The 11,394-nt window shown below is 59.8% G+C and overlaps 2 protein-coding genes across 4 annotated transcripts; both read left to right on the forward strand.

The window, feature by feature from the left end:
* The first annotated feature begins 312 nt into the window (after window positions 1–312).
* Window positions 313–11,394, forward strand: ADAMTSL4 (ADAMTS-like 4). Of its 3 annotated transcripts, none has more exons than XM_011937782.1 (19): window positions 313–391; window positions 2,680–2,784; window positions 3,014–3,077; window positions 3,375–3,730; window positions 3,903–4,599; window positions 4,842–4,944; window positions 5,043–5,111; window positions 5,903–6,039; window positions 6,651–6,855; window positions 7,110–7,282; window positions 7,430–7,541; window positions 7,641–7,826; window positions 7,990–8,119; window positions 8,438–8,642; window positions 8,953–9,129; window positions 9,443–9,646; window positions 9,768–9,947; window positions 10,233–10,377; window positions 10,532–11,394. In XM_011937782.1, exons 2-19 carry the CDS (start codon window positions 2,762–2,764, stop codon window positions 10,666–10,668), a joined length of 3,303 nt encoding a protein of 1,100 aa, XP_011793172.1. In that variant the 5' UTR covers window positions 313–391; window positions 2,680–2,761; the 3' UTR covers window positions 10,669–11,394. The 3 variants fall into 3 exon arrangements, with proteins under 3 accessions (XP_011793172.1, XP_011793174.1, XP_011793173.1); XM_011937784.1 differs by having other exon boundaries at window positions 7,430–7,467; window positions 7,753–7,826; XM_011937783.1 differs by lacking the exon at window positions 5,043–5,111.
* On the forward strand, window positions 440–1,546 carry LOC105508838. The gene is given in 5 exon segments (XM_011937781.1): window positions 440–993; window positions 995–1,104; window positions 1,107–1,270; window positions 1,273–1,479; window positions 1,481–1,546. Coding segments are annotated over 5 exon segments (762 nt in total). The 5' UTR covers window positions 440–778.

Raw genomic sequence — 11,394 nt, forward strand, 5'->3', positions numbered from 1 at the left:
CCCCGGCCCCGGCCGCCCCTCTCCCGGGTCCCGTTAGACCGCCAGCCCCGCACGCCCGCGTCGTCCCCTCTCCCTGCGCTGTGCGGTCGGTCGCGCCCCCGCCACGACCCCGGCCCCAGCTCCGGTGGCCTCGGACGATCTTCCAGCCCCTGGGGTCGAATTCCTGGGGAGGGGGTCTGATCCTGTGGAACTCTGGCCCCATCACCCGGGCGAGGAGTGAGCCAAAATTCCTCCTAAGTCACACAGTAAAGTTGGAAAACAGACCCACGACCTCCCTGCGCGGGCAGCGCCTCCTGCCTTCTCCCTAGGAGGGTGCTCTCGGACGGTGTGCCCCCCGCCCCTCTACTGCAACTCCTGGAGTTGGAGGACAGGGTCGCCGCGAGGGACGCAGGTGGGTGCCCTTGATCCAGTTCAGTCCGATGACAGAAGAGGTTGACAAAAAAGAAAGACACCTGTTGGGGTGGCCTGCCAGACCCAGGAGCGGAGGGCTCCATGAGGGCCAGGGAATTCGGACTCAGGACAGGGATTCTCCGTGGCTAGCCCAGAAACATAGGGTCGAGCCACTCTCCAGCAGGGAGACCTGGGGGTGAAGGGGTGAGCCCTGCGCAGGTCTCTGTTCCTTGGTCTTCACTGGGCAGTGTGGAGAGGTGTGGCCCGGAGGAGCCCACGTTTGTCCAGACCAAGGTCTATTCTGGCACCAACCTCTGACCTCTCCTTTCCTCGTCCTGGGCCGTGAACGACACCAAATGAGGGACATGGAAAGGGGTGAGAAGCACAAATGTGCGTGTGTTTCTGCAGAGGAGGGGGCATGGGCCCCTGCCGGGCTGCGCAGGGGAGGGTGGGGTGGGACTTTTCCAGAGAGGGAGCCAGGCCTGGCCCGGGCCCCGGGAGCTCACGTCACCCCCACCCCTCACTTCTCCAGGGAACTGCCAAAGCCAAACCCAGCTCGGGACGGGATTATGTGTACTGGGTAGACCCGTGGAGAGGGGCGGTGAGATCTGGGTGGCAGAGAGAAACAGAGGCAGAGAGGGCATGGAGAGGGGTTGGCATCAGAGAAGGGGCTGGCAGTGACCATCACCCCCTTTCTTCTTCCCTCAGCTGGAGTAACAGAGTCAGGCAGAGGCTGAACACTTGGGTGGAACATGGGCCCTTCTCTGGAGACCCTGACCTCCCCCGTTCAGTCAGGGCGGAGTTGCTGACCTCAGTGGCCGGCCCAGCCAGGGGAATGAGTGGCCATCGGCAACCCCCTCCCCAACCCTAAACCGTGAGGCACACCCGCTCTGGCTCAGCCACTCTGACCCCTCCCTCAAATTCTGAGCCCTAGGTCTCAGGGAGGGCAGTGGGGCTCAGTGTCTGCCCCCAGGCACGTTCCTTCCCTTCTCTTGGTCATTTTCTGCCCCAGAGCTGGCCCACCTCAGCAATTCGAGGGCTCCCTGGATTCCTTTCCCGGGTGCCTTTCAGATCCAACAGAAACAGATTTTTTTTTTTCCTGGAAAGCAGACCTAAGAGTGGGATGAGGAGCAGGGGTGGGAAGGCCTCTAAGTGAGAAGGGGGCAAGGAGAGTCAGGCTTTGTGGCTGGAGAGGGTTCCAAGCCTCACCTCTCCAGTGTTCAAAGCTGAACTTCAGATGTACTTCCTGGCTCTTCAGAATGAGAGGCCTGTGGCTGGGGCATGAGGCAGCCCTGGCTGCACCTCTCCTTCCCGCTTCCCCAGCTGGTAGAGCCACACGGGAAACAAGCCCTCCCTGAACCAATGCCGGATGCTGGCACCCAGAGTGGGTGTTACATTGCCGGCTTCTTCTCTAGAGATTAAACCGTCAACCCATTTAGCTTATCCCTTGGCCAAAAGTGTGTGAGATGTGCCTGGATGTTCTGGCACATCTCTTCCACAGAAGGCAAGAGAAAGCCGGGAGGCAAGTAGGACAGAGAGATGGCTGGGGAAGGTCTCCTTTCTGGAAGACCCAAGGACGGGGCTTCTGGTGGGTCCTCAGAGAGAGTGTCTGGCGCATCCTCAGTGGAGCCTTCCTCCTCTACTTTCTAGGCACCTCTGGGAGGGCAGGAGTGGGAGCAGATGACAACCATTTTAGAAGGAGCCCTCTGGCTGGGTGCGGTGGCTCACACTTGTCATCCCAGCACTTTGGGAGGCCAAGGCAGGAGAAGCGCTTGAGGCCAGGAGTTCGAGATCAGCCTGTGCAATTTAGCTGGATCCCGTCTCCACCAAAAAATACAAAAATTAGCTGGGTGTGGTGGTGCACGCATGTAGTCCCACCTACTCACGAGGCTGAGGAGGAAGGAGAGCCTGTGAGTTTGAGGCTACAATGAGCTTTGGTGGCACCATTGCACTCCAGCCTGGATGACACTCCATCTCAAAAAAAAAAAAAAAAAAGCCGTTTGTGTGTGCCTGAGCCGGCCTAGAAACAGTCTCTAGGTAGGATTTGGGGAGGAGCTAAGAAGCCCCTACAGGGCCCAGGGGTGGGGACTGAGCCTTAGTTGGAAGGCTGAGGTCAGCCCCTGACCATGTAGCCTCTACAGATGGACAAGGCAGTGATCCTCCCTGCTCCCACCCTGAGGATCCTAAAGGGGTGGGCCAGTCTCACCACCTCCTCCACTCTGATCTGTCCTCCCAGCCCCAAGCTCTCTGGACACTGGAGAGGTAACCACCAGGCTTCTGTCCCTGCAGAGAGCACCCTCCACGCCCAGATGCCTGTGTAGTTTTTGTGACCAGTCCGCTCCTCCCTTGCCCTGGGGCAGTAGAGGGGGGAATGATGGAGAACTGGGCAGGCAGGTGAGAGAAGGGGCCCTGGGTGGGAGGGAAAGGGGGTTGCTGGGACGGCTTCGTGTCTGGAAGTGAGGGAAAGAGGACCACTGGGAGGGGCAGGGGAAGTGATGAGTAACTTCTGCTTTCTGAGAAGTTGGTAGTCAGGATATGGGGAGCCGGCTGGGGGCGGAGGGTGGTGTTGCAACACCCCCTCTGGCTCCAGTCTGACGTCCCTCCCCTGGCCTTTGGTTTGCAGGCCCTGGCTGTATCTGCTGCTGCTGCTGCTTCTGTCCCTCCCTCAGCTCTGCCTGGATCAGGAGGTGAGCTTTGGACAAGTGAGCAGCTGCAGCCTGCCTGCCACCCTTTCATCTCCCCCTGGGCTCCCACCCCATCTCTCCAGGCCACGCCTCCTTTCCCCACAGCCCATCCACCTCCCCTGCCAACTCCAGAGTTACTTGCCTCACAGCACCAGGAGGCTGAGGTGTAGTTCTCCCTCTGCTGCTGAATGTGACCTTGGACTAGTAGCGACTCCGTGAGCCCCAGCGTTGGTCTAGATGGACGCTCTGGACAGTTCCCTCTAATCCTTCCAATTCTGTCTGACGTTTTTCTCTATATAGGTGTTGTCCGGACACTCTCTTCAGACACCTACAGAGGAGGGCCAGGGCCTCGAAGGTGTCTGGGGACCTTGGGTCCAGTGGGCCTCTTGCTCCCAGCCCTGCGGGGTGGGGGTGCAGCGCAGGAGCCGGACATGTCAGCTCCCTACAGTGCAGCTCCGCCCGAGTCTGCCCCTCCCTCCCCGGCCCCCAAGACATCCAGAAGCCCTCCTCCCCCGGGGCCAGGGTCCCAGACCCCAGACTTCTCCAGAAACCCTCCCCTTGTACAGGACACAGTCTCGGGGAAGGGGTGGCCCACTTCGAGGTCCTGCTTCCCACCTAGGGAGAGAGGAGACCCAGGAGATTCAAGCGGCCAGGAGGTGAGAGGCCTGGGTGGAAGAGGTGGGCCTTGGGCAAGGTGGGGGCTTAGCAGGAAGGAAAGGGGAGCACGGGTGACTTTGGAGGGCTTGTCTTTGGTGCCAGGAAGTAAACTGGGGAAACAGGGTCAGAGGTGGTCAGAGCTGTGCCCCCACATCTGAAACACCTTCTCAGGTCCCGGCTTCGAGACCCCATCAAGCCAGGAATGTTCGGTTATGGGAGAGTGCCCTTTGCATTGCCACTGCACCGGAACCGCAGGCACCCTCGGAGGCCACCCAGATCTGAGCTGCCCCTGATCTCTTCTAGAGGGGAAGAGCCCATTCCATCCCCTACTCCAAGAGCAGAGCCATTCTCCACAAACGGCAGCCCCCAAACTGAGCTCCCTCCCACAGAACTGTCTGTCCACACCCCATCCCCCCAAGCAGAACCTCTAAGCCCTGAAACTGCTCAGACAGAGGTGGCTACCAGAACCAGGCCTGCCCCCCCACAGCACCACCCCAGAGCCCAGGCCTCTGGCACAGAGCCCCCCTCACCCACACACTCCTTAGGAGAAGGTGGCTTCTTCCGTGCATCCCCTCAGCCACGAAGGCCAAGTTCCCAGGGATGGGCCAGTCCCCAGGTAGCAGGGAGACGCCCTGATCCTTTCCCTTCAGTCCCTCGGGGCCGAGGCCAGCAGGGCCAGGGGCCTCGGGGAATGGGGGGAACTCCTCACAGGCACCGCCTGGAGCCTGACCCTCAGCACCCGGACGGCTGGCTGCCCCTGCTGAGCAACGGCCCCCATGCCAGCTCCCTCTGGAGCCTCTTTGCTCCCAGTAGCCCTATCCCAAGGTGTTCTGGGGAGAGTGAGCAGCTGAGAGCCTGCAGCCAAGCGGTGAGTCTCCTCAGGTCTCCCCTCCCAACCCCAACCTCCAGTGTGGCCTCCCCGCCCTGAAGCTGGGCCCTCAGCTTCTTCTTGGCACCTGAGGGAGAAGGGCCTTGGCATCTGACCACCTCAGGGCAGGGGTCTTGGAGCTCTTCCGCTGACCTGATCCTCCCGCCTGCGCCCCAGGTTCAGCCCTGACCTTACCCTCATTTTGCTCCCCAGCTCTGACTCCTTTGTACCCCTCACCGCAGCCCTGCCCCCCCGAGCAGCCAGACCCCCGGGCCCTGCAGTGTGCGGCCTTTAACTCCCAGGAATTCATGGGCCAGCTGTACCAGTGGGAGCCCTTCACCGAAGGTGAGGTTTCTTGCCCACCCCTGGGCAGTGATGACTTGGAATTGGGGATGAAGGAGAGAGGAGACACCTGCTTACTCCCAGCCCTGAATGACTTCCAGCCCCTCTGCTTCCCCTGCGCCGTGCCTTCTTTCTTCTCCCTGGGGCTGGGTCAGGAGACAGCACAGGCGGCGAGTGGTCTGCAGAGGGGTCGGGGTAGGAGGAGGAGGTGCGGGAGGCACGCTTTGTCCGGACTCCTCTGGGAAGGCCATCACTGGGGGTCGGCTGGCTGTGGCACAAGAGGGCTACGGTGGGAGAGATCCTATCCAGCCGTGACAGCTGGGTGGGGGTGTGCCACGTATCCTGGGCACTATCGTATCGGTTGCTCCCAGGTTACCATCCGCTTCATTTTAGGCCTGTGTTGACACCAAGACAAGCACTCAAGAGCTCTGAACACACAGAATCATGGGCGTCAGGGATTGCTCTTCTCTCGGTTCAGAGTCCCCTTGATGGTCTCAGTGACCTCGACTGACCTGACCACCTTCCTTTTTTTTTTTTTCTTTCCTGAGACAGAGTTTCGCTCTGTCACCCCAGCTGGAGTGCAGATCTCAGCTCACTGCAACCTCTGCCTCCTGGGTTCAAGCAATTCTCCTGCCTCAGCCTCCAAAGTAGCGGGGACTACAGGCATGTGCCACCATGCCCGGTTAATTTTTGTATTTGTAGTAGAGACGGGGTTTCACCATATTGGTCAGGCTGGTCTTGAACTCCTGACCTAATGATCTACCCGCCTCGGCCTCCCAAAGTGCTGGGATTATAGGCATGAGCCACTGTGCCCGGCCCTAACCACCTTCTCAGCTTGTGCTGTTGTCACATTTCCTTCATCCACAGTGACCTGGGCAACCTCAAGGTGCCCCCCCGGGGCCTCTCTCAGCAAACCTCCCACCAGGGAGCCCACTAACCACCCTTCTACCCTGTCCCTTAGTCCAGGGCTCCCAGCGCTGTGAACTGAACTGCCGGCCCCGTGGCTTCCGCTTCTATGTCCGTCACACCGAAAAGGTCCAGGATGGGACCCTATGTCAGCCTGGAGCTCCTGACATCTGTGTGGCTGGACTCTGTCTGGTGAGGGAAGACGGGGTGTGTGTGCATGCACACACACACACACGCATATGCGCACAGACACACACACGCTCCCGTACACATACACATGTACACACACATATGCATGAACATATGCACACATGCAAGCATGTACATACACACGTATGCACACAGACACATGCATATGCACACACACGGACACAGACACATGTATGCATACACATGTGCACTCATGCATGAACACATGCACATATGCCTATGCACACAGACACACACATGCACACACATATGCGCGCACACACACCCGTACACATACATATGTAGACATATGCATGAACACATGCACACACACGTATTTGCACAGTCTCATTAATTAATTCAACAACAAAACACCATGCTGAGATAACCAAGGGAGAATTCTAACCTGCCAAGCTGGGCTGAGCAGAGCCTGAAGGATCTGATCCGGCACCTGTCCGTGTCCCTGGGTCTGACTGGGGACGGTGGGGCTGCTTTTGTGCTCTCACTTGTAGCACAAAAAGCAGGGTAGTGAGCAGAGGCTCCCGAGGGGACCGGGGTGGGGTTGAGGTGGTGTCTGGCATTCTGTGGCCGCTGCCTCACCTCACTCTCTCCAGAGCCCCGGCTGTGATGGGATCCTTGGCTCTGGCAGGCGTCCTGATGGCTGTGGAGTCTGTGGGGGTGATGATTCTACCTGTCGCCTTGTTTCGGGGAACCTCACTGACCGAGGGGGCCCCCTGGGCTATCAGAAGATCTTGTGGATTCCAGCGGGAGCCTCGCAGCTCCAGATTGCCCAGCTCCGGCCTAGCTCCAACTACCTGGGTGAGCACCCAGCTGCCTCCCCTTCCACTTCCATCTCTGTTCAGCCCTCCATACCCCCACTCAGTGCAGTGAGCAAGCCAAACAGGGGGAAGTCCAGGGGCTGGCCCCTCCCCTCGTGGAAGGAGTGAGGAAGCTGAGAGGGCTTCGGGGGATCTTAGGTTCTGGTGGGAGCTTCTATAGGCTGAGGACACGGTGTGGGAGGAGGAAAGTATTATCACCCTGGAATTTCCCGATCTCTCACCTCTGACCTGCAGCACTTCGTGGCCCTGGGGGCCGGTCCATCATCAATGGGAACTGGGCTGTGGATCCCCCTGGGTCCTACAGGGCCGGCGGGACCGTCTTTCAATATAACCGTCCTCCCAGGGAGGAGGGCAAAGGGGAGAGTCTGTCGGCTGAAGGCCCCACCACCCAGCCTGTGGATGTCTATGTGAGCCTGGGGCCAGGGGCAGCTGGATGCTGGGGAGGGAGGCTGTTCCCTCTAAGGGCAGAGCTGTGGTTGTCAAGATGGGAGATAGAGCTGGTGGCATCCCCCTCTGGCCACCCCCAAACATTCATTATCTTCTCTTCTCCCCAGATGATCTTTCAGGAGGAAAACCCAGGCGTATTTTATCAGTATGTCATCTCTTCATCTCCTCCAATCCTTGAGAACCCCACCCCAGAGCCCGCTGTCCCCCAGCTTCAGCCGGGTAAGACTCTGACCCTTGCACTTGGAAGGAGGAGGGAGAAGCTGCAGGGGTGGCTCGGGGCAGTGGGGTGGCATCTGATTCGCCTGCTCCCCTGCACAGAGATTCTGAGGGTAGAGCCCCCACTCGCTCCGGCGCCCCGCCCAGCCCGGACCCCAGGCACTCTCCAGCGCCAGGTGCGGATCCCCCAGATGCCCGCCCCGTCCCATCCCAGGACACCCCTGGGGTCTCCGGCTGCGTACTGGAAACGAGTGGGACACTCCGCATGTTCAGCATCCTGCGGGAAAGGTGAGACATCGCACCTTGGACCGGCACCTCAGTCGAAGCCCCCCAACTGACACTCCTGATCCTGCATCCGGGATAGTGGGGCCACGCCCAACCCTGCATCTGGGACACCACTAAGCTTGGGCTCCAGCCTCCTGCCTCCCTGGCTGCCTTCTCACCCACTCAGGTGTCTGGCGCCCCATTTTCCTCTGCATCTCCCGTGAGTCGGGAGAGGAACTGGATGAACGCAGCTGTGCCGCGGGTGCCAGGCCCCCAGGCTCTCCTGAACCCTGCCACGGCGCCCCGTGCCCCCCATAGTGAGTATGGCCCACGGGGAGGGTTAGGGTACTGGAAACACAGCAGTTGCCCCCAGAATCTTACCTGAACTCTGCACTCAACGCGACATCTCCTGGCTGCAGAGAGACAACATTAGATTAGAAAGGCGGACACTCGGTAGGCAGCAAGAAAGCCATGGCAGGCTGAGAGCCCCCCAGGAACCCAGACTCCAAACGCCACATGTGCGCACTCTCCTCTGAGGCCCCCATGTCCAATGTGTCTTCCATCTCCCCTGCCATGGCAGCCCCACATACCTCATCTGTGTCTCCATCTCTTCCCTGCCCTGCTGGTGCCTGCAGCTGGGAGGCTGGTGAGTGGACATCCTGCAGCCGCTCCTGTGGCCCTGGCACCCAGCACCGCCAGCTGCAATGCCGGCAGGAGTTTGGGGGGGGTGGCTCCTCGGTGCCCCCGGAGCGCTGTGGACATCTCCCCCGGCCCAACATCACCCAGTCTTGCCAGCTGCGCCTCTGTGGCCATTGGGAAGTTGGCTCTCCTTGGAGCCAGGTGAGTGCGCCCGGGCAAGGAGGTGCCAGGGAGGGGAATGGGCACCGGTGAACAAGAGCAGCGGTTTTTCAACTTCTTTTTCATCAGCAGAAACTACAAACAGGGTTTCATATGGACCCCCAATATAGAAGTCAGATAAGGGACTGAATCAGGGATTGGGGGCCCGGGGCCCTAGGGCTCAGCCTCCTCCTCAGCCCATGAAACCATGTGACTGCTGGGCTGGGGATCGAAGGCAGAGCCTGGTTCTGAAGCCCTAGAGCTGGAGGCTGGCTGAGAAGCCCAGCTCCCTGGATTCCCCTCGCCCCCTCAGTGCTCCGTGCGGTGTGGCCGGGGCCAGAGAAGCCGGCAGGTTCGCTGTGTTGGGAACAATGGTGATGAAGTGAGCGAGCAGGAGTGTGCTTCAGGCCCCCCGCAGCCCCCCAGCAGAGAGGCCTGTGACATGGGGCCCTGTACTACCGCCTGGTTCCACAGTGACTGGAACTCCAAGGTGAGCCCCAAACCCCCAGCCATGTCCTGCATCCTGGGTGACCATGCCCAGGACACCTCAGCCTTTCCAGCACAGCTCAATAAACTTGTATTGATCAAGTGCCTGCTATATGCTTGACACTGGGAACTCAGAGGTAAGTGAGAACAACTTCCATGAGGGGCCCGGTTAGGATTCTCCGTCCAGGCCTGGTACCCGGGGACGTTCCCTACCGCCCAGGATTCGGACCCAGGATGCATCCCTCCCTGCCCCCTCTCCTGTCCCTTTTGCCAGTCACCAGCAGGCCCCTCACGCAGGCCGCTCTCCTCCTTCACAGTGCTCAGCCGAGTGTGGGACGGGAATCCAGCGGCGCTCTGTTGTCTGCCTTGGGAGTGGGGCAGCCCTTGGGCCAGGCCAGGGAGAAGCAGGAGCAGGAACTGGGCAGAGCTGTCCACCAGGAAGCCGGCCCCCTGACATGCGTGCCTGCAGCCTGGGGCCCTGTGAGAGGACTTGGCGCTGGTACACAGGGCCCTGGGGTGAGGTGAGCTGAGCGCCTGCTGAGGGCAGGAAGGGGGTGCCAGTCCCAGTGGGATTCCTTGTGGGCACTTGGGGCACTCTCTGTCCTCCCCTCCCCTCATCACCCTGCCCTCCCCCTACACTAGTGTTCCTCCGAATGTGGCTCCGGCACACAGCGTAGAGACATCATCTGCGTCTCCAAACTGGGGACGGAATTCAACGTGACTTCTCCAAGCAACTGTTCTCACCTCCCCAGGCCCCCTGCCCTGCAGCCCTGTCAAGGGCAGGCCTGCCAGGACCGATGGTTTTCCACACCCTGGAGCCCGGTGAGTACCTGGCTGCCCTGCCCTGCTCAGCCTGGGCCCCCAGGGGAGGTCCTTTCGCTGTACCCCCTCTAGGTCTCTCTGTGCCCCAGAATAAGCCCAGCCAAGCATTACCACCGTCCTACTTCTTATAGACTTGGAGGACAGATGGGTCTCCTCCACTTGGGATTTCACAATGTCCCAGGAGGGTCCCCAACCACCACCTTTTGGGGAGAGAGGTGGCAGCCGGGGGTTAAGGAGGATCCCAGGCCTGGCAAAGGTCTGATAAGATGGCCGGGGTCGCCCCAGTGTTCTCGCTCCTGTCAAGGGGGAACGCAGACACGGGAGGTCCAGTGCCTGAGCGCCAACCAGACCCTCAGCACCCGATGCCCTCCTCAACTGCGGCCCTCCAGGAAGCGCCCCTGTAACAGCCAACCCTGCAGCCAGCGCCCTGGTAAAGAGCCCCCTCTCCCCAATCCCCAATAGCGTGGATTAGCTGAAGTATGGGAGGAGATGAGAAAGGACCAGTGGGAATGGGCAGCACACCCATTCCCAGACAGGTGGGTCCTGGTGACTGTCTTGTGCCCACTGGCCTCCTCTGTCCCTAGATGATCAATGCAAGGACAGCTCTCCACATTGCCCCCTGGTGGTACAGGCCCGGCTCTGCGTCTACCCCTACTACACAGCCACCTGCTGCCGCTCTTGCGCACATGTCCTGGAGCGGTCTCCCCAGGATCCCTCCTGAAAGGGGTCTGGGGCACCCTCATGGTTTTCTATGCCACCATCGGTCACCCATTGATCAGCCCACTCTGAACCCCCTGGCTCTCCAGCCTGTCCCAGTCTCAGCAGGGATGTCCTCCGGGTGACAGAGGGTGGCAAGGTGACAGACAGAAAGTGCCTTTCAGGGCTATGGTTGGGGCCCATGTGGTGCTGTGATGGGTGTGTGCACATACGCCTCAGGTGTGCTTTTGGGACTGCATGGATGTGCGTGTGCTCAAACGTGTATCATTTTTCAAAAAGAAGTTACACAGACTGAGAAGGACAAGACCTGTTTCCTTGAGATTTTCCTAGGTGGAGAGGAAAGCAAGTCTGCAGTTCCTTGCTAGTTTGAGCTACTTAGAGTGTGGTCTCCCCACCAACTCCAGTTTTGTGGCCTAAGCCTCATTTCTCATGTTCAGGCCTCATATCTTCTAAGCCGCCTTGTGTCTCTGACCCCTTCTCATTTGCCTAGTATCTCTACCCCTGCCTCCCTAATTAGCTAGGGCTGGGGTCAGCCACTGCCAATCCTGCCTTACCCAGGAAGGCAGGAGGAGAGAGACTGCCTCTTCAGAGCAAGGCCCAGCTGGGCAGAGTGAAAAAGAGAAATGTGAGCATGAGACGCTCCCAGCCCCTAGCCCCACTCCCTGCCTCCTGAAATGGTTCCCCACCCAGATCTAATTTATTTTTTATTAAAGATGGTCATGACAAATGA

Source organism: Colobus angolensis, unplaced genomic scaffold (assembly GCF_000951035.1).
Source record: "Colobus angolensis palliatus isolate OR3802 unplaced genomic scaffold, Cang.pa_1.0 Scaffold169, whole genome shotgun sequence".
NCBI classification, from domain to species: Eukaryota; Metazoa; Chordata; class Mammalia; order Primates; family Cercopithecidae; genus Colobus; species Colobus angolensis.

Excerpts from the sequence above, each read along its gene's own strand:
- ADAMTSL4 (XM_011937782.1), top strand. The coding sequence starts at position 2,762 with ATGATGGAGAACTGGGCAGGCAG. Across the intron at positions 7,827-7,989 it reads TTCAGCATCCTGCGGGAAAG|GTGTCTGGCGCCCCATTTTC; the intron begins GTGAGACATCGC and ends TCACCCACTCAG. Across the intron at positions 9,647-9,767 it reads ACACAGGGCCCTGGGGTGAG|TGTTCCTCCGAATGTGGCTC; the intron begins GTGAGCTGAGCG and ends CCCCTACACTAG.